This window comes from Lutzomyia longipalpis, chromosome 3 (assembly GCF_024334085.1).
Source record: "Lutzomyia longipalpis isolate SR_M1_2022 chromosome 3, ASM2433408v1".
NCBI lineage: Eukaryota > Metazoa > Arthropoda > Insecta > Diptera > Psychodidae > Lutzomyia > Lutzomyia longipalpis.
The window spans coordinates 23,174,412-23,193,338 of record NC_074709.1 but is presented as its reverse complement, the minus strand read 5'-3'; the positions used below and the strand labels follow the sequence as shown (position 1 = coordinate 23,193,338).

Here is an 18,927-nt window from a genome sequence, read left to right as displayed (position 1 = left end):
GAAAGAAATAAAATCACTGAATAGCCTCTTTGTGCTTCATCTATGTTTTAGAAGCCGCAGAAAAAATTCGGCGCAATTCATGTGAGGAAAATTATTCGGCGCAAGTGTTTGTGAAAAATATTTTGGTTGGTGATTTTTGCCTTAATTTCCTGTGATAATGCAATAATTAATCGTGTCATGGAGTACCATCGGCTGCAGCAGCAGGTATGCAAACCCATCGTGCTACAAATATTGTGGAATTTTGCAAAAATCAGCAAGTTTTCCCGGAGAAATGTCCGCCAAAAGGAAACTTGTTGCATGCGCGACGAAAGTTGATGAAAGAGGAGATTATTTAATAATTTTCTGCTACCACTGTGGTGTAATAAAATAAAGATTGGCGAGTGCGAGAGTGTGCCTCCTATAGCGCTATAAATAATGGTTGAGGAAGATTTGTGACTCCGGGAAGATAATCTCGGTGAGAAAGATGGCAAATGTGTCATCGCATTGCCCATGGAGAGAGGTTCCTCTTATCACCTTATCTTATCGCCAGTGCGTGCCATTTATGTGCCAACGTCGATTGTCCCAGCAGTGGGGCTCCCGTTGGGCCCCCATTGAATAGTTTTGGTGGACACTGGCATCTTTCGTCTGTCCAGATTGTGCGTCTTCGTGCCTTCGTCATCTCCTCCACACCAATTCCGGCAATATATTCTTCAACTCATCGTTACTTTCACGAAACCCACAAGTTATGCTTTTTTGCTCGCGCACCTCCAGAGTGGCTTGACTGGGCTTTTTTTCTGCTTGTCTCCAACCACAAGCAATTGGCTGTCTCGTGCCACCAAATGAGCCGCGCCACAAGAGGTTCTTCAGCAAAAACTCTCTCTGCGCTGAAGGTCGCGTGTGGAAGTCTCTTCTGGCCATACAAAATCCCATCTCCATGATTGCTCCCGGTTTTTCCGTCAGAGCCTCCTCCCCCCTCGCCGTCCCCGTGAGACCTACCAGAGAGTAAATAGTAAATATTACGTATGATTGCTTTATTAATAATTACCCCCACAGTGCCGTATCGGAAAATTGCGCGCAGCCAATTGATAACGATTTAGCGGCCACAGCATTGACCTGCAAAATGAAATTGCCGGGACGCATTGATTTCTCTATTTATGATCTCAAATGGAAAATTCACCAATTGAAGCAATTACCAATACTTGAAGCTTGATATTGTTGAATTTCCCCCGAAAAAATTCTTTCACTTTGAATCTCTTCTGTAGCATATAATCGTTGAATTCCTTGGGCTTGTTAAAGGGGGAATGATCGTATAAAATTAAGACCCGTATGGCAGCCGTTTTTAGTTTATTATTCATTTTAATTATGTATAAAAGAGTTATACTGGGTTGGGTCAGTTTTCTCAGTCTTTTTTTGTTACTTACTTAATTCATGCAGTGCTTGATTGTCCAGAAGGTTAGATGTTTAGGTACTTAGGTACCTAACTACTTAGAGATCTGAAGGGTATTATGTCGTTTAATCTTCATTTTTTATTATGTTTTTGGTCTAATTTTTCTTTATTTATTTTTTAATTAGGAATTAGTTGGTAGACGGTCTGAAAATCCGAGTTTTTGGTCCGTTCGTTCTACCGTACTGTAGTCCAAACTTTGGGTTATAGCAAGACAGCGAAGACAGCAAAAGGTAGATTACCGATTTAAAATCTTACTTCAAAATTAAGGGAATAAATTTCATTTTCTACGCTCAAACACGACCCTTGTAGCTAGAGGCTTAAAATTTTATTATGTTGATCTGAACAAGACCTTTTTGTTGGTAGTTCGTATTTGAAAATCAGTTAAACCGTTTAACCAATTTGGCTATCAGAAGTCACTAATGCTTTCCAATATATCTAAGGAACGGCTTGATCGCTTTTATTCAAAATGCACTCAAATAAAAGGTTTCAAGAAACTCTACAAATGCTTAAAACATGTCAACTTCGATAAAAGGCCTTCAAATGCACTGAAGTCTAAAACAAATTAGCCTATTATCGTTTTTTAACATTTTAAAATAGAAAGTAACGCAATTTCTCAAAAAAAAAAAAACTTAAGCCCTTTATTCCCAACTAAGGCAACTCTCAAATATAATTACTGACGCGTTGTTATTGCTTTTTTCTATTCCATATACCTCCTTGGTAAGAATCAAATTAATTAAGCAACACCCCCTCAGGTGACTTTCTGAATAGCCCTCACATAGCTGTGCTATCCGACTATTTGGTGTAAATCGCAAATATAAATTCAACAAACAATTATTTAGCATAATAGTGTAGAAATTGTATTTATTCGTCAAACATGCAAAGTTATCAATTTCACAAGAGCCTCAATATTATTTCTCAAGTGCCCCCCATATGCTCACAGCATAATACGAAGTACTGATAAAGGAGCGAAGCAGACAAATAGCTTTGTGCTTCCGAGTATAGAGGAATGTGTGATTTAATTTTTCTGCACTATGCTAGGGAGAGAATAATTTCGCGCATAAAAATTTTCCACCCAGGTGTGTGTGTTGGCAATGCAATTTGCGTGGCAGGTGCTGTAGTAGCGCGTAAACTATGGAGAATTTAATGAGAATGAAAAATACACGTGAAATCAGTTGAGGAGATGTTAGTGTGAAACGGGTTTTTCTTAACTTTTCGCATTACAGGGGGAGTGCAAAAAAAAGAGTTTACTACATGATATAATATAATCACATGGAGTGATCATGTAAAAAGTGAGTTTTTCCTCACGCCAATCATCTCTCGAGTTATTCAATTGCGGTGTGACGCGAGGATGCAATTATGTGTGATATATTCTGTCGCTTCACAGCATCTTTGTAAATCACAAATGAAGCTCCTTCAATTATCCGCGGCTATCTTGGCGTCGTGGTTGATCTTGAAAATTATATTGTCACCAAGCTCAATGTGAGAGAGAAGTTCTTGCAAAAAAAAATATATTAATAAATTTATGTTGTTTGTATGTTGAAGCAAAATGGCATTCAATTCATCTGCTGGCAAACTTCTTCCTATAGCACTTTTCATTCCATTGTATGAATTCTTTATTAATGTTTTGCTCTTTTCCTATTTATTTTTATTACAGATCACAAATATTTGGTTCACCAGCTGCTAATATGGACACAAATACAATGGAGAACAACAATTTGCCCATCAAAGGTGAGCTTTAATGTTACTACTACTAACTTTTCTAATTATGATACTGTAAAATGGGGTAAGAAGACAAATTCGGTGGCAAATACAGGGCTGAGATTCTTATTTTTTTACGAATGTTTAACTTCTTTTGATAACTCGTAAACTAAGAAAATAATTTAAAGAACTTCCTAAGTAGAAAAAGCTATGAATTTACAAAAACCAAATTATCGTAATTTATTATCATAAATAAACATTTAATGGTTATCTACAAATTTTTACTAAATTAATTTAAATATTTTACTATTTATTTCTCCAAATAATATGAATGATTTTAATGACGCGTTAAATTCACAAATTCTCAATGAATTTATGGAGAAAAACCTCTGAATTTTCGTTTAATCGTTTGCTACGCCAATTTCAATTAATATACAATTTCTTGTATCATATAGTCTAAACGTGAAATTTATTCCTAATATGACATTAGTAATAAATTAAAATCTATAAATCTACCCCATTCTACGATATGAAACTCCATGTGCAGCAATGCCTTAGAGACAGAGAACAAAAAAGAAATAATGCGAATGAGTCAAACAGCGGCATTTTTTCGCACTTTCCGGCGTCTTTGGGTTGTTGTGTCTCTTTGCAATTTTATGTATTGTGCGATTTGTGTTGAGTCAAAGCGACGATGACGAAGTGTGACCAAAGTTCAACCCTATGAGGCTTTCCATTTGGGTTTTCTTTATCACTTCTTAAGGCACGATTTACAAAACAATCTTTTAATGAATATAATCAAAAGCTCCCCTCTTGATGGGACTGAAAATAGATCATGATGAGCCTTTTGTATACAGGCAGCGATCCTGATCAACTTAACGAACATGAGTGGAAGCCCATACGTAAAAAATAGATTCAGTGATAGCACAATTTAATTCCAGGAGCGACTTTTGATACCACTCGGTTTGAGTATCAAAAAGAGATGATGGGTGTCTTATGAAATTTTGTGCGATATAGAATGTACATATATAGAAAACCGGCGAAAGCTCAAAGTAATTCGGGATTATGGATCTTGGTATATGCGTGAAGCAAGTGTGGGTTAACAAAAAAAAACTGGTCTACACCAAGGAATCTTATCGTATTGCGATAAGGAGATTTTCGATACTAAAAGTTCTTTTTGAGGGAGCTGTTTATAGCCCAACACATCATAGTATCTGGATGCCCTGGGGCTGATTGATTAAATATGGCTAAAAGTGTGCAGAAAGATTGGCAGTACCTTGCAGTCTCCCGGTGATGGTTGTAAATATGCCTGCTATCTTGACACGGGGAGATTCTGAATGAATTGTCGCGGTGCAAAAGAAAAGAATCATTGTGGGTTAAACCCATACTTTTGGGAGAAGCGATAGCACACTCGAAATTCCCTTGAAGTTCACGTGAAAGGCCAATGAAAATGAAATGAAATTTGATAAAATTGACGTTTTCTCTATCAAGGAATTCTATAACTGGTTTAAGACAATTTGAACAACCATAAAATTTAATTTTTCTTACATTGTTTTAACCATTGCTCTTAAACTACAACAATTTTTTAAACTTTTGACTCACTATGAAACCATCATCAGGGTTTGTAGATATATTTCATACTAAATTTTGATCAAGAATTAGTGCCAATGCCGTATTTAAAAGAAAACAACAGTACGTTTCCCTCGGGTAATAAACGTTACTGAAAAAAAAATCTTTACTCCAACAATAAATGTGATCATTAAAAATTAAAAAAAAAAAAACTACAAAAGATATGAACACTTGTTACACTAGGCTAGTCTTAAATAAGACTTAAAACGATAATAAAAACAGATTAATTGTCGCACAAGCTGAAGAATAAATGAATTCGTGGATATGACGTCCTGAGTATGACGTCCTATATATGACGTTCTATATTTAGCTGTTGCAAACAGCGATATGACGTCTTATCAATCATGTCCTCTAAATGACGTCCTTGTAATGATGTCTCAATATTGGCATCATAGAGATATTTAGGCCTTACCTACGTAGACATTTCTGTTTTGAATCTCAAACAACAATTCGTAAACTTTTGAAATTAGGATCAAGGTTCCACGAATGCATAAAGTTAGCTCCAATAACTATCTAAAAAGATTCCTAACATCGTGTCGAGGCGTTTCTCTAGCCTATCAAACTTTAGTACCTATACGTAATACTTTTCTTGTTTTCCGGAAGCTCATTGGAGTTTTTAAGGGCTTTTTTTCAATACCTACAAAATTTAGTAATTTGTAAGGTTAAATAAGACCTTAGAAGTACAAATTTGACAACCAATAAGAGTCAATTAAAAAAAATAGAAAAGGAATCATAGCAAAAAGAATTTTAAAAAAAATGCCAGACAATTGTTGGCGATGCTGGAGCATATTTTGATACGCAGCCTAAAATTGACGCTGTCAATTGAGGTGAAACTTCACCTCGGGTGTCAGAGTCACTTCCGTTTTTGATGTAAGAGCAAAAAGACGCGTGAAAATTCTGACTCTCGAGGTGAAGCATTTATTTCGTGATTAATTGCAGGAAAAAGGGACTTGGAAGTTGCTCAAATTGTGAGGAGAAAGTGCATAAGTGAATTATTAACGTAGAAAAATCTGTAAGGTGAAATTTAGAAATAAAAAAGGTGTTGGAAAGGGAACTTTAGTGCTCCACGTGCACATCTATTCATTCATCGTTGCATCCGGCGCAGAAATTCCACGAGTGAGGGACAAAAATTTTGTCCCTTCGACCGGGATTGGCTATTTTTCTAACTAAATCTACTTATCTTTCAAGGTCAGTAAAAAGATTACGCAATCGCGCGTACATTTGTCCCTTCGACCGGGATTGGCTATTTTTCTAACTAAATCTACTTATCTTTCAAGGTCAGTAAAAAGATTACGCAATCGCGCGTACATTTGGTCCATCGACCCTTTTGCTTGAATCAGCGTAGCTTCAAGTGCTTCTAGAGCTTCAGCTTCATCCCATTGCATACACCGCAAGCGCAGTCATGTCTCTCGAAATCCGGGGAGCAATTTTGACCGGAATTTCTCGAATTCAAACCTTCGTTGATGGCCTCGCTGACATTGACAAACAACTAGCTGACTATTCTGCAAACTTAGCCAGTCAGTTGGACACAGTGGGGGCACTTAGAAAACAATACATCGACGTCCAGGCAGAAATCATCGCTAGCAAAACGCTTGAGCTTCATCAAACTGCTGAGGTTGCCAGCCTCAAAGATTTCATTCAGCGATGCGATTTGCTTATGGCCAAAATCAAAGATCTTCTTGATGACGCTCCCGGATATTCCGCCACAGACATGAAGCCTACCTCCATTGCTTCTGGGGATTTAACGCAACAATTTCTTACCTTCATGCAACAATCCGAAAATCGCTATCACACGTCGGAGATGCAGCATCATGAGAACATGGAAAATCTCGTCAATGCATTGAAAGATGTTCCGTTGGGTGCCACCAGCGGCTCTGCACTCCCTGTGACAGCCGTCAAACCTCCTCAATTGCATTTGCCTACCTTTCACGCTTCTGCTCTCGTCAACACTGTCAGTACCGATCCATATCGGTGCTGTAGGAAGTCATCTCATCCGTACCACAAGTGCCAGGGCTGGCACAATGTCCTGCTTCATGACAAATCCAGCTCTGTGGATCAATGCATCTTCAGCCAAGCTTCAGCATCCTCAGACAATGCTTCAGACGTCCAAGGTTCCACCAGTCCTACGGATTCTTCTGCCATTGTTGCTGTCTGTTCTGCTTCTGAGATTCACCACTCCTATCCACCTCCAAGAGTCTTTCTTGCGACGGCTTTGGTGAATCTTCTAACAGCAACTGGGCAGATGCTTTCCTGCCGCATACTACTTGACTGTGGAGCTCAAGTTAACGTCATTGCTTCAGACATGGCGAGGCAGCCGAATCTACCGAGACATCCTGCTTGCTTCTCTGTCAGTGGCCTGCGCGCCACGACTTCTCGCGCTAGATTCTTTGTGAACGCGACTGTAGTCTCCAGGACTAACGGCATCCGCATCACACTGAAATGTTTCGTCATGCCTCAAATCCCAGGCATGTTTCCCAACTGGCCTGTAGACTCCTCCAAGATGCACATACCTCAGCATATCCCTCTGGCGGACCCGGATTGGGCGGTGCAACGCCCTGTGGACATTCTCATCTCTGGCAACCATTTCTGGGACTGCTTCCTGAACGATTCCATCTCACTGGGCCCAGGACTTCCCATGTTAACAGCTTCAGTGGTTGGCCATGTGGTAGTGGGAGAGAATGAGGTTATGTCTGCCTCATATTGCTTAACGTTCACTGCCACAACTCCGGAAACCTCTTTGCATCAATTCAGGGAATTTGAGGATGTGCCTGTGAACTCTTTACAACTGGAGGATCAACTTGCATCACCATCTCATTCAGCTTCGGCTCATCAGTGCATTGGGGGTGAAAATCTTCTGCCTCTGCTTCTCTTTCATCACCCTCCGTGCATTCTTGGTGAGTCGCGCGAGTTCGTCATCCCACAACTCCGCGCATTGGAACGCAAATTCCACAACAACTTTGCCTTGCAAATGCTTCACTGCAAGGCTCTTGATGATCTACAATGTGTTCAGTGGGTGAAGCCCCTCTGTGACGACTCCAAGAGGGGTCCTATTCAATGCGTGCATCATCACAGAGCGCTCATCCATCTGATTCGAATCATGCTTCAAAAATCTCTTCAAGAAAACTGCATTCAGTCTCAGCCTGAGTCGTCGGGGTCAACTTGGTTGACTCATTCATTTTTGCCCGATATACAGTCCACTATCGCTCACTGCTTCAGAATTCTGACACAAAGGAAGTACCAGGTTCAGAACATCATGCCAGTGTCAGGATTCAGGAACGCTTCACATTGCATTTCGTGTGTGCATCAGCCGAGAATCCTCGAGAGAGCTGCAGAGAACATTGCACAGCCGGGGAGCATTCAGCCGCGCAATTGGAAGTGGCTGAATACTCTGCCATTTCCCCTCGATCCCCGGACATTGAGCTATCAGGAAGGTCACATGCTACACCAAGATAATCATCCCATCGTCTTGCCAAAGCTCAATCGCCTGAAGTTCATCATTTGGCAAGAACACTTCCGGCAACTCCAACCAATCTACTGCATGAGAAAGGAGAATCTTCCGCATTACACAGACATTCTTCAGCTTCCAGAGGATGACTTTCTGTGCTCCTATCGGTCGGAAGACCGAATGGACCCCACCGGGGAGAATGTTGGCGATGCTGGAGCATATTTTGATACGCAGCCTAAAATTGACGCTGTCAATTGAGGTGAAACTTCACCTCGGGTGTCAGAGTCACTTCCGTTTTTGATGTAAGAGCAAAAAGACGCGTGAAAATTCTGACTCTCGAGGTGAAGCATTTATTTCGTGATTAATTGCAGGAAAAAGGGACTTGGAAGTTGCTCAAATTGTGAGGAGAAAGTGCATAAGTGAATTATTAACGTAGAAAAATCTGTAAGGTGAAATTTAGAAATAAAAAAGGTGTTGGAAAGGGAACTTTAGTGCTCCACGTGCACATCTATTCATTCATCGTTGCATCCGGCGCAGAAATTCCACGAGTGAGGGACAAAAATTTTGTCCCTTCGACCGGGATTGGCTATTTTTCTAACTAAATCTACTTATCTTTCAAGGTCAGTAAAAAGATTACGCAATCGCGCGTACACAATTTTTAAATTAGATTTTAAAATTTCTTTTAAATGCATGAAACATTCTTGCTAATATTTCATTGATGAATCTTTTGTCAAGGTATTTTTAAAACACTTCATTAAGACTTTCTTTAGAATATGCAGTTTCATAAAAAACATCATTTTAAACCAGAAAATAATATTTAATCACAACTGTGATCAGAAATTGAAAAATATTCAGAAAATTAAACTATTTTGATAAATACGAAACATTAGGGAGAATGTTTCATACGTTTAAAGATACAGAAAACACAATAAGGACATCTATGTTTGTATTTTAATAAATCTCTACAGATTTTTCTCAATTGATATTTTTGTGTAAAATAGGACCTAAATCTGTTTGTTGATTTCCCTTCCAAACTTACATATGTTACGCATATTTTACACGAAGAGGAAACATGAAATGAAAACCAATGAATAGGTTTCTTTATTTTGCAGAAAACTATCATTTTCTTACTATTCTTTAACCTTTAAGAAAAAATATTTGTTGATTTGTCTGTTCCATTCCTTCTTGCTATGAAATGAATATTTGAAATCACCTTAAAACACTAATAACGACAGAAGACTTACCTTAGACGTTCGTTAAGTAAAACACTTGTTATGTAAATCATCTAATTATGCGATGCATCACTGTAATTAACAAAACGATTTTCTTTAACTCAACAAAATCGAGAATATAATATTTTATTCTCGGGCATTATTTTATGGAGAGATGAATAATATAATGGAGAAAAGAGGCCACAGCGGGGGCATCTCTGGGTGTCTACTACAATGATCTCAATGGTAATTTATTGAAACATTTCATCAGAAAAGTCAATATAAATTTTAAGGAAATTAAATTAACATAAATGCCGCGCGCGGGAGAGAGTGAGATAATTTATATTAAATATTAAGAAAATCTGGTATTATTCTTGGGGTAGGGGAGGGCGGGGTTAAAAAAGTCACTTAAGGGTTCAGAAAAAGCTCATAATATAATATTTCTTAAATAGTTAAAGCGAAATGTATAGTTCAATTCTTTAGGATATTTCATGCCCTACAACTCCTACTCAGATCATTTTGTTCTATCTAGCTAGGAAATATGATATTTTAAGCTTTTTCCAAACCCTTAAGTGACTTTATTAGCCCCGCCCTCCCCTATAATGGTGTGTAAAACATGTATATTTATCTATCTAATTAACATTTATTCCCTCTTTTATCGCGCACTTTTTTTTGTGTTAGCTCCCCCAGACTTAAGAATCTCCCCATTAAAATGTGATGACTGGATGTAATTTTGCTTGTGAATATTTTTCTTATGTACAATGGAGATTTGTGGATTTTCATTACGTAATGTTTGAGGTACGTTATGACGGCATGAATGTTGTTTTTGGAGACAAGTTTTCTGCGATAGTAAGAAAGGTATTTAATATGCAAAAATGGGTAATGAATGGACGTTAATTGATATTTTGGTTGGTCATTTGTGTTGACACTCCTTTTATTGGGGGGCGGTCTCAATTTCGGTGGGGTATTCGTCATCATTGCAATCCCCTAATGATAATTTGAGTAGAAAAGAGCTCCCACAGAAGTTGTATTGAAATAGTAAGTGACTGACAACGGTGGAGAGTCTTTGAGGGGCTCCTTGTGGTAGACGTGTAAAAGTAAAGTGTGGGCTCCCGAAAGTGAGTGAGTGAGAAAATATTTTGTGCCCGACAACGTATATAACGACGAGAGAGGGCTCCTCCTAAGAAATAAGTGATAAGAGTAAAGTTGACGATTATTTTGCTGATAATGAATATTTTGTGATTCGATAATTATTACACATTCGCCTGTCTCCTTCTCCATTTCCAATAGATTGTGCTTTTTTTCCTCAATCTCTCACAGTTTAATGTGAAACAGTTTTCTTCAAACATCTAAACGATACAGTCATACGTAAATGTGCCTTTGTGCAGCAATTTTCCTCAGTTCAACGTATAAGGAAAAAAAAGAAGAAAATTCTTATATTTTTTCCTCTATGACTCTCAAGTGTGCGCAAACTTTATTTACTTTCATATATAATATTCAACAAGTGGTGTACGTTGTCGTCTTGAATGGAGCTAAAAGTGTTTTTATTCATTGACAAATTTGACCATTTTTCCTAATAGTTTAGTTCCTTTTTTTGTGTGATAATAAGTTTGTTTTTTATTGCTACGCATCGTCTGTGATCTCGTGCAATTTGTTAAAATTTACAACCAAAAAACATATTACATAGACAGAGAGAGAAAAAAAGAGACCTCAACAAATACCGCCGCATATTTTTTTAGTAGTGCAATCCAGTGTCAGAGATTAAGTTGTCGAGTCATTCCATATTCAGATATTGTAATAGTTTAGCGAGAAAAATCTTGAAGTGATGATGAAAAGTGAATTTATGTCCAATTTTGAAAATGCCAACTTCATCCTTAGTCCCACCTTTGAGGAGAATATCTTCCAAATATTTGGTGAGTATACAAAAGAAAAGAGAGAAGCACTATAGGTACCCTTTCCCTCTTTGTGATTCATACTCTCATTTAAAAGAGGCGCCCCAAATGCCATCATTCATAAATTTTCTGCAATAATATCCCTTGAAATTAAAGAAAAAAAAAGAGAGCGAGACTGTCAATGACTTGGGAGTTTTGTATTGGGGGGGATTATTTATCAGAAAAAGTCGAAGAAGAGGCACTTTAAAAGATAACGCAATTGTGACTTTCTCAAGTAAAGTAATACTCTCACTGCATTTCTCCAACATTTTCCAATGGTATAGTACCCATAAAGTGTCGCTGCTTGGACTATACATGATAACGAAGACTGAATTGTACTAGAAAATAAAATATTTTTTATAGTTTTTTTTTCTTCCTATATATTAAGATATTTCTCGGTTGTAAATTATACAGTGTCGGCTCATAGAACCGACGACGCCACTAGCCGCCTTTTACTATCTATAAGGTTATCAGAGAATTTCTAAAAGTTCCTACAAATATTAATCATGATGAATTAAGCTCTCACTGTCTTCAAAGGAATAAAAAAAGAAACATTACAACATTGAAAAAAGTTAAAATATTGACTTGTTGTTTATAAAACAAATCATTCAAATCACTTTTTACGGATAATTTATTTATTGCGATCTCTTTGTATAGAAGTTTGTGAAAAAAAATTTACAATATAGAGGTGATTTTAATCAGCTCAATTTTTTGCTTATAAAACTAGAAACAAGAAGGTTAAAAAAAGAATTTTTTATTATTTAAAATCACGATTTTTCATCCACAATTGTTTTTCAAATTCGTGCTTTAAACCGTGTGTATAGGTCACGAAATTAGACACGTCAAAGAAAAAAAACTTCAAAAAATAATTTTAAAAAAATCCCATTAAAACTATTACAAGATTGCTTGAACTAATAAGCTTTTGAACTAAGGGATTCCATGACAGGAAATTCGTAAGGGATGAAATAGAAAGATGAGCCCCTTCCGAGAGCGTCAGCAAATTTGCTGTGGCTCAAACTAGGCTGGAATTTTAATTAAATTTCTTTTTTAAAAAAGTATTTCTAAGCTAAGAATCAATCAAAAAAATTGAAAAGACAGATTTTCAGTCGTTATTGAGTTAATTATTTTTTTTATATAAAGTCTTTAAACAAAAAAAAATAATGAAATAAAAATTTCTTCATTATTAAACATCAGTCAGTAAAAAAAAAGAATAACAGCTAAAACGAAATTTCAAACGTTAAAAAAATCGTCAAATTGGCGCCAAACTTTAGAAATAACAGGTAATAAAACTTTGAGAAAAAATTTCAAACATTTGAAAAAAAAGGAAAATCTAATTCGTGAAAAGCGTCAAAAGCTCCTAATTCGAATGAAAAAGCACTCCTCTTGAATCGTTTTTTTTGTTTAATTAATCTCTTCTTGTTAGCGTCTTTTTAATAATAATGAAAAATAAATATTTAAAACATTCTAATGTGTGTCCATTTTCCGATTAAAGATTTTCTTTTAAATTCATTTTGCCCTACTAACTCCCTACTTTTTTTTAGAAAAGTTAATAAATTAATATTGATTTCTCAAGATAAATCGTCTTTAAGAAAAAAAAAAAGAATTAAACTCACAATAACGTATTTCATCTTGCAAATTTCAAGTCATTCTATTTCTGTGTCCGGTTACTATCCCGCAGTATGTTTATATGTACAGAAATATTTTCCAGTAAATGAGAGAAAATTGAGATGATTCGATGTTTATTGCTATTAGTTGACTCACAATTTTTTTTCTCTTCTTGTTTATTTTGCAATCCTATGGAATTTATACTTCTTACAATACACACAGTTCTATGTATTTATTTATGTGTAGTTTTTTTTTGCCTTCCGTGGCCTCAAATTTTGAGAAGAGCTTTTATAAATATATTACACGTAAAATCCCGAAGGATGTTTTTTGGGGGAATGTATCACACTGTTTGACTTGCATCATTGACACTACATATTGCTGTATCAGCAGGAAAAATATCTTTCGGTATGCGATTTGCTTTTTTTTCTTAAATGTTAATTATTTGACAATAAGAAAATATTTACTGAAAGCTCATCATAATAATAACTGATAAGTGAGCGATGCTATCTCTTCACTAGAAGCGGGAGGAAAATGATTAGACAGAATGCGAGGACTCTTCTTTTTCTTTGGAATTTCTGCTAAAAGGGGAAAATATTGTCTGGCATGTCTAGGTCGTAGCTGTGCGATCTTTCAAATGCAAGCGACAGCAGAATCACATTATATTGGTGCGGTTTATCGCATCTCAATGCGACTTTTAACCCATATATTGAAAAGCTCTTTGTCAACTTGACTGAGCTTTTTTCTATACTTATTTATTGGCTTCTTTAAGTCGTGTATTTGTCTATGTAAAAAAAATGCTTTAGATAGCATAATTTACATTTCTAAATCCGAGGGAATTCCTTTTTAAAATAAACTAATAAAATGTTGCTTTTCTTTATAAAGGCACCGGTTGGTGAATGACTCAAAATGCAATAAAAAGGTGTCGCAGATTTTCCTATCACGGATCGAAGGTGGGAAAATCACCGAGTGTGACCTACGTCACTTTTCCCAAAAAGCTCCGACATCAAAATGCGCGAAATATTGTACTTTGCTTCCATTTGCGATTTGTGAGCGATGTGTTTGATAATAAATTGGCAAGGTGGTAATCCCTAAAATTCAATTTTTTTGATTCTACGAAAACCACGTGAAAAGGGAATCCGAGCTCAGAGAGAAAAGTCATTAGAAAATCTTTGATAACTGAGAATTTCCAATGAGTACGCAAAAGGCTTTCAGAGGATTTTCTCGGGGGAGCTTTCATGTGACAGATATTCCTACTTGTGTTGGTGATATGTTTCTCGATATTTTATACTTTTTTACCATTTTTTTTGATCTTGTAAAAATATTTTCTTATCGCAAAATATAAAATCCAACCTCATAAATTTTCTTTGCGATTTAAACTGACTTGTGAGAGAGTATATTTCAGTGGTTTCTCATACTCTTTTCCTCTTCTTCTTTTGGGTATTATCGCACCTTGAGGGGGTATTTGGAGTGGGAGAGTCGTGTCCAAAAACATTGCGTTTCTTTTAGCAGGAGACATAAAAATTATGAGTGCGAGCTTCACAGAATTATCAATCTTCATAAATTTGCGACCAAGATAAGGGGAAAAAAAATTCTGAGTAAGCTTCGTGTAGAAGAAAAGGACAAGTGGGTGCTAAAAAGACGTAGATGGGATTCGCAAAACTCGATTGAACCAATATTTTAGGCAAGAGTGTAACCATATAAACCATGTGAAAAGCATGTTATAAAAAGAAATTCATTTGTTGATAGCGCATGATAGATTATAGATGAAGTGGACACTATGTTTTGGGGGGGGGGGGAATAAGTAATATATAGCACCATCGAAGAGGTTTCATGAATCAGAAGAATTCTCACTGAAAGAATGCATACATGAAAAAAATTGTCTAGCATATAAATTTTAATTGATGGTTCCGGGATGTTGGAGACCTTTTTTTTCGTCTTGGTGTCACTTTAATCAAAATGTTGGGGACTTGGAAGACAAACGACATCCCGGTTCACGGCTTTGAGACAAATCCCAATTCTCATATCGCATTTCATGATGTTTTTTTTTCTTCTACACGTTTCTCTCAAATGAGGTTTCCAAATTATTTTTTCATGCGGGGAAATGTATCACCAAGAGCTTAATTTCTTTTAAAAATAAATTGTTTAACAGAGAGTTGGAGAAAATTTAATTCAGGAAAAATTCATTATGAGCTATTTTTTATTGATTTTTATGCAATTTTTTGACACTCTTTTCTAATAAAATAATTATTTTCATGCTATATTTCATTTAAAAAAAAACAGAAAGGGAATTTTCAAACATTAAATTGTTAAAATAAACGTCAAATGTTTAATTACGATCTGACGTTTATGCGCCGTAAAACGTCAAACGTTAGGAGTTATTTCAAACGTTTAAAGAGATCGCTTAAATATTACGTAAGAAAATAAATGTCCAGCGTCAGACGGAACACGTTAAATGTTATGAAAGAAACAAATAATGTTAAAAGAACAACGTCAAACGTAAACCCTTTCATGTTTTTTTGTGTCATACAAATTTTCCATACTTTTTATGAATTTAATTGTTTTTCCAAATTACAAATGCATTAAATTCACACAAAAATGGCCAAAGAAGACATTCTCACTGGATAAAGCCCTCTGAATGCATCCACAGAATAAATATCCTAGTAAAAAGAGCGCAAATTTCAATGTTTCACATGAATGCGAAAGGGTTAAATGAGGAACGTCAAACTTATAAGAAATAAATCAAACGTTAGAAAAAAAATCAAACGATCAAGGAAATATTTATTTATTATCTAAACCACTTCTACCTCAAAACTTTTAAATGAAATTTTAATATAAAAAAAAAATAAAATTTTAAATAGAAGATAAATTCATTAGAAGAATTCTAATTTAGAATTAAAGAAAAATTTCGAATTATATTTTTTATAAATTCCAGATCATGACACAACCCCTGTTCTACCGGTTAACAGTCCGCCAGAGCTTGCAAGTCCCTCAAGTGTAAATGGCCAAAGCAATGGCCAGGGCATTGTGGGCAGTTGTTGTGCCATTTGCGGTGATCGTGCAACAGGCAAACACTACGGGGCACCCAGTTGCGATGGGTGCAAGGGCTTCTTTAGGCGTAGTGTACGCAAAAATCACCTCTACACGTGTCGCTTCTCGCGAAATTGCGTCGTGGACAAGGACAAGAGGAATCAGTGTCGTTACTGTAGACTGAGGAAGTGCTTCAAGGCGGGCATGAAGAAGGAAGCTGTACAGAATGAGCGTGATAGGATCAGTAGTCGTCGCCTGAGTACAGAAGATCGGGATACGGGCAATGGGTTGTCAGTGCAGTCACTTTTGCGGGCAGAAATGGAGTGTCGACAGTCAAAAATTGGGGTAATCCTCGAGAGTACAACGGAGAATCTGGAGAACAAACAATTCGCCAGTATTAATGATGTCTGCGAATCAATGAAGCAGCAGCTACTCAATCTCGTCGAGTGGGCCAAACATATTCCGGCCTTCAATGAGCTTCAGCTCGATGATCAGGTTGGTTAGAAAAGAACTACTTTTTGCTTCTTAAAATAAGGATTTTCTTTTACATAAAATCTTTAATTTTTACTTATTAGGTGGCCCTTTTGCGAGCTCATGCTGGGGAACATCTCCTGTTGGGGCTGTCACGGCGATCGATGCACCTGAAGGATGTTCTCCTGCTCAGCAATAATTGCATCATTACAAAACACTGTCCAGGTAAAATTAGTCAATTCAATTCAAGCTTTGCTTATCATTTCTCTGGCCATTTGTCTCTCGTGTGGTGGCGAATCCCTTTTTTTTTGTTACAATTTTGGCAAATCAAACTTGCAAAATTTTGTCGCGTCTTTTTCTTGGGTTGGGAAAAGTGGAAAACCATCCTTCATCCTTCGTGTTAAACTGTAAGAAGGACTCCCCCGTGCCAAAATCCGCTGTTTCTTCTTACACTTTTCAGATGCATGCCTCTCTCCCAACTTAGATATCTCCCGGATAGGCGCAAGAATCATTGATGAGCTGGTGCGTGCCATGAAGGACATCAATCTCGATGATGCAGAATTGGCGTGTATAAAAGCTCTTGTTTTCTTCGATCCAAATGCCAAGGGACTCAATGAACCAAACAGAATTCGGGCGATACGCCATCAAATACTAAATAATCTTGAGGACTACATATCAGATCGTCTCTACAGCTCTCGGTAAGATTTTTTTTTTCACAATTTTTGTGTGAAAGAAATTTAATTTTGATTTGTTTTCTCATTCAATAGTGGTCGCTTTGGAGAGATTCTTCTCATTCTGCCAGTTTTGCAATCAATAACATGGCAAATGATTGAACAAATTCAATTTGCAAAACTCTTTGGTGTTGCCCACATTGATAATCTACTACAAGAAATGCTTCTTGGAGGTAAATTTTCTTTTTTTCTTTCTTTTGAGAAATTATTTCTTGATGTATGACTCAGAGAGAACGTCATAGTGCAAAGATCCCTTCGCTTACATGTTAAGTGATGGATTTCCTAAATTACTAAGAAAACTACAGCAATATGAATTGGTTTGTTTGCTACTTCATTTTGCTGTTGTAGACAGCAAGCGATATAATACTAAATGATTGAGTACTTGTGAGAAATTTTATCGCAAAATTGATTAAAGTGAATTATAAGACCGATAGGATGATGGTATATAGCAGAATTCATTGAAGGAATATGAAGATAATTTTCAAGTTCACGCAGCAATGAAAATGAAAGCGATACTTTGGGATTTTTTTTAATGTTTAATTGAAGTATTTAATAATTTACTTGATGACAATTTTCTAATCCATTTTGCCTGTTTTTTTCTTGCCCAACAGCAGACAATTCCTCCCCATTGACGCCTGTCATGAACAGCTACAGCCCATCGCAGTCACAGCAGCAGATGTGCGATCAGGTGCCCTCACCGCAGGAGCCTGTGTCATCCCCAGAGCAACTAATGTCTGAACATCCGATGCACGCGAGCCTCGAGAATTCCCTCGATGTCCCCATGATGCCCCTCGAAGCTGGTGGCAGTGAGGATCTCTACCGTCGTACAGAGGCGACCTTCAATCTCTCCCCATCGGCTCCTGTAAAGGCAGAAAAATGCTTTATGACCACACCTGTGTCCTTTCCGCAGATGCAGGAATTCGGGCAGCAGTCATCCGGGGATATGGAGTACGGCAGCATGGGACCAGGAAGCAATGGGAATGTACCTCATGCACCAGAGCACGCAATGTACGACAATGGGGGTCTTGTGCAGCGAAAGACCACATGTGGCCACCAAATGAGTCCCAATGTGGGACCCATTGGCCTTCGGACTAATTTTAAACAAGAACCCGATCATAGGTTCTGATCCATCTATATTTTCTAATTGTAATTACCTGGGATGGTTTCTTGAGGAATTATCCAATATAGAATGAATTTACCTTTCTCTACCACAGAGTCTTTTCTAATAAAATGAGCTGGGTCTATTTTTAGGAATATTTTTTAAATAAAATTAATATTTTTAAGAGAAATTTGTAAAAATAAAATAGAATTTTAGTGGCAAATTGTTAAAAGAAATTGTATATTGATATTCTTCTGGCTGGAAGAGGACAGCGTGGCAATAGTGAAAGTGCCTTTAAAATACAAAAGAATGAAAATGTTAAGAGAGAAAGATCAAAAAAATGTTAGAAATATGGTTTTTAAGATTAAAAAAAAATGGGTGATTTTGAGATTTAATAAGTTACGCTGCAAAGTTGTTTTTTTTTTTTATCATAGATGTCTAATATATTCGTGGCGAATGTGTTAAGAGATACAAATTTATACTGAGTCTGTTATACAGCAATAAAATACAGCCTTTTTGACCAAAAAAGCCGTGATTTTCCTCGATTTTCTTGAATTTTTAAGCTGTCCGGGAGATCCGGAAGTTTTTATGTAAAAGTAGGGTTATGTTGTTTTGGCGGGAATTTTTTTTTGCATATTCGGTACACTTCGTTTCTGT

The 18,927-nt window shown here is 36.7% G+C and overlaps 2 protein-coding genes across 10 annotated transcripts; both read left to right on the top strand.

Annotated features, from left to right (window-relative positions):
- The first annotated feature begins 78 nt into the window (after window positions 1-78).
- Window positions 79-18,798, top strand: LOC129792863 (hepatocyte nuclear factor 4-gamma). 9 transcript variants are annotated; one of them, XM_055832257.1, is made up of 7 exons: window positions 79-204; window positions 3,081-3,154; window positions 15,875-16,464; window positions 16,545-16,665; window positions 16,901-17,138; window positions 17,208-17,344; window positions 17,783-18,798. In XM_055832257.1, the coding sequence occupies exons 2-7, from the start codon at window positions 3,112-3,114 to the stop codon at window positions 18,295-18,297; spliced, it is 1,644 nt and encodes a 547-aa protein (XP_055688232.1). In that variant the 5' UTR covers window positions 79-204; window positions 3,081-3,111; the 3' UTR covers window positions 18,298-18,798. The 9 variants fall into 9 exon arrangements, with proteins under 9 accessions (XP_055688232.1, XP_055688226.1, XP_055688225.1 ...); XM_055832251.1 differs by lacking the exon at window positions 79-204 and adding an exon at window positions 2,655-2,905; XM_055832250.1 differs by lacking the exon at window positions 79-204 and adding an exon at window positions 2,814-2,905 and having other exon boundaries at window positions 16,925-17,138; window positions 17,786-18,798.
- LOC129792862 (uncharacterized) lies at window positions 6,009-8,847 on the top strand. The gene is made up of 2 exons (XM_055832247.1): window positions 6,009-8,497; window positions 8,567-8,847. The coding sequence occupies exon 1, from the start codon at window positions 6,153-6,155 to the stop codon at window positions 8,451-8,453; it is 2,301 nt and encodes a 766-aa protein (XP_055688222.1). The 5' UTR covers window positions 6,009-6,152; the 3' UTR covers window positions 8,454-8,497; window positions 8,567-8,847.
- Window positions 18,799-18,927: the final 129 nt, after the last annotated feature.

Bases quoted from the DNA above. Each gene is read 5' to 3' on its own strand.
- LOC129792862 (XM_055832247.1), top strand. From the start codon at position 6,153: ATGTCTCTCGAAATCCGGGGAGCAATTTTGACCGGAATTTCTCGAATT.
- LOC129792863 (XM_055832251.1), top strand. From the start codon at position 2,775: ATGCAATTATGTGTGATATATTCTGTCGCTTCACAGCATCTTTGTAAA. The intron at 2,906-3,080 runs GTGAGAGAGAAG...TTTTTATTACAG, and splicing joins ATATTGTCACCAAGCTCAAT to ATCACAAATATTTGGTTCAC. The intron at 17,139-17,207 runs GTAAGATTTTTT...CTCATTCAATAG, and splicing joins GATCGTCTCTACAGCTCTCG to TGGTCGCTTTGGAGAGATTC.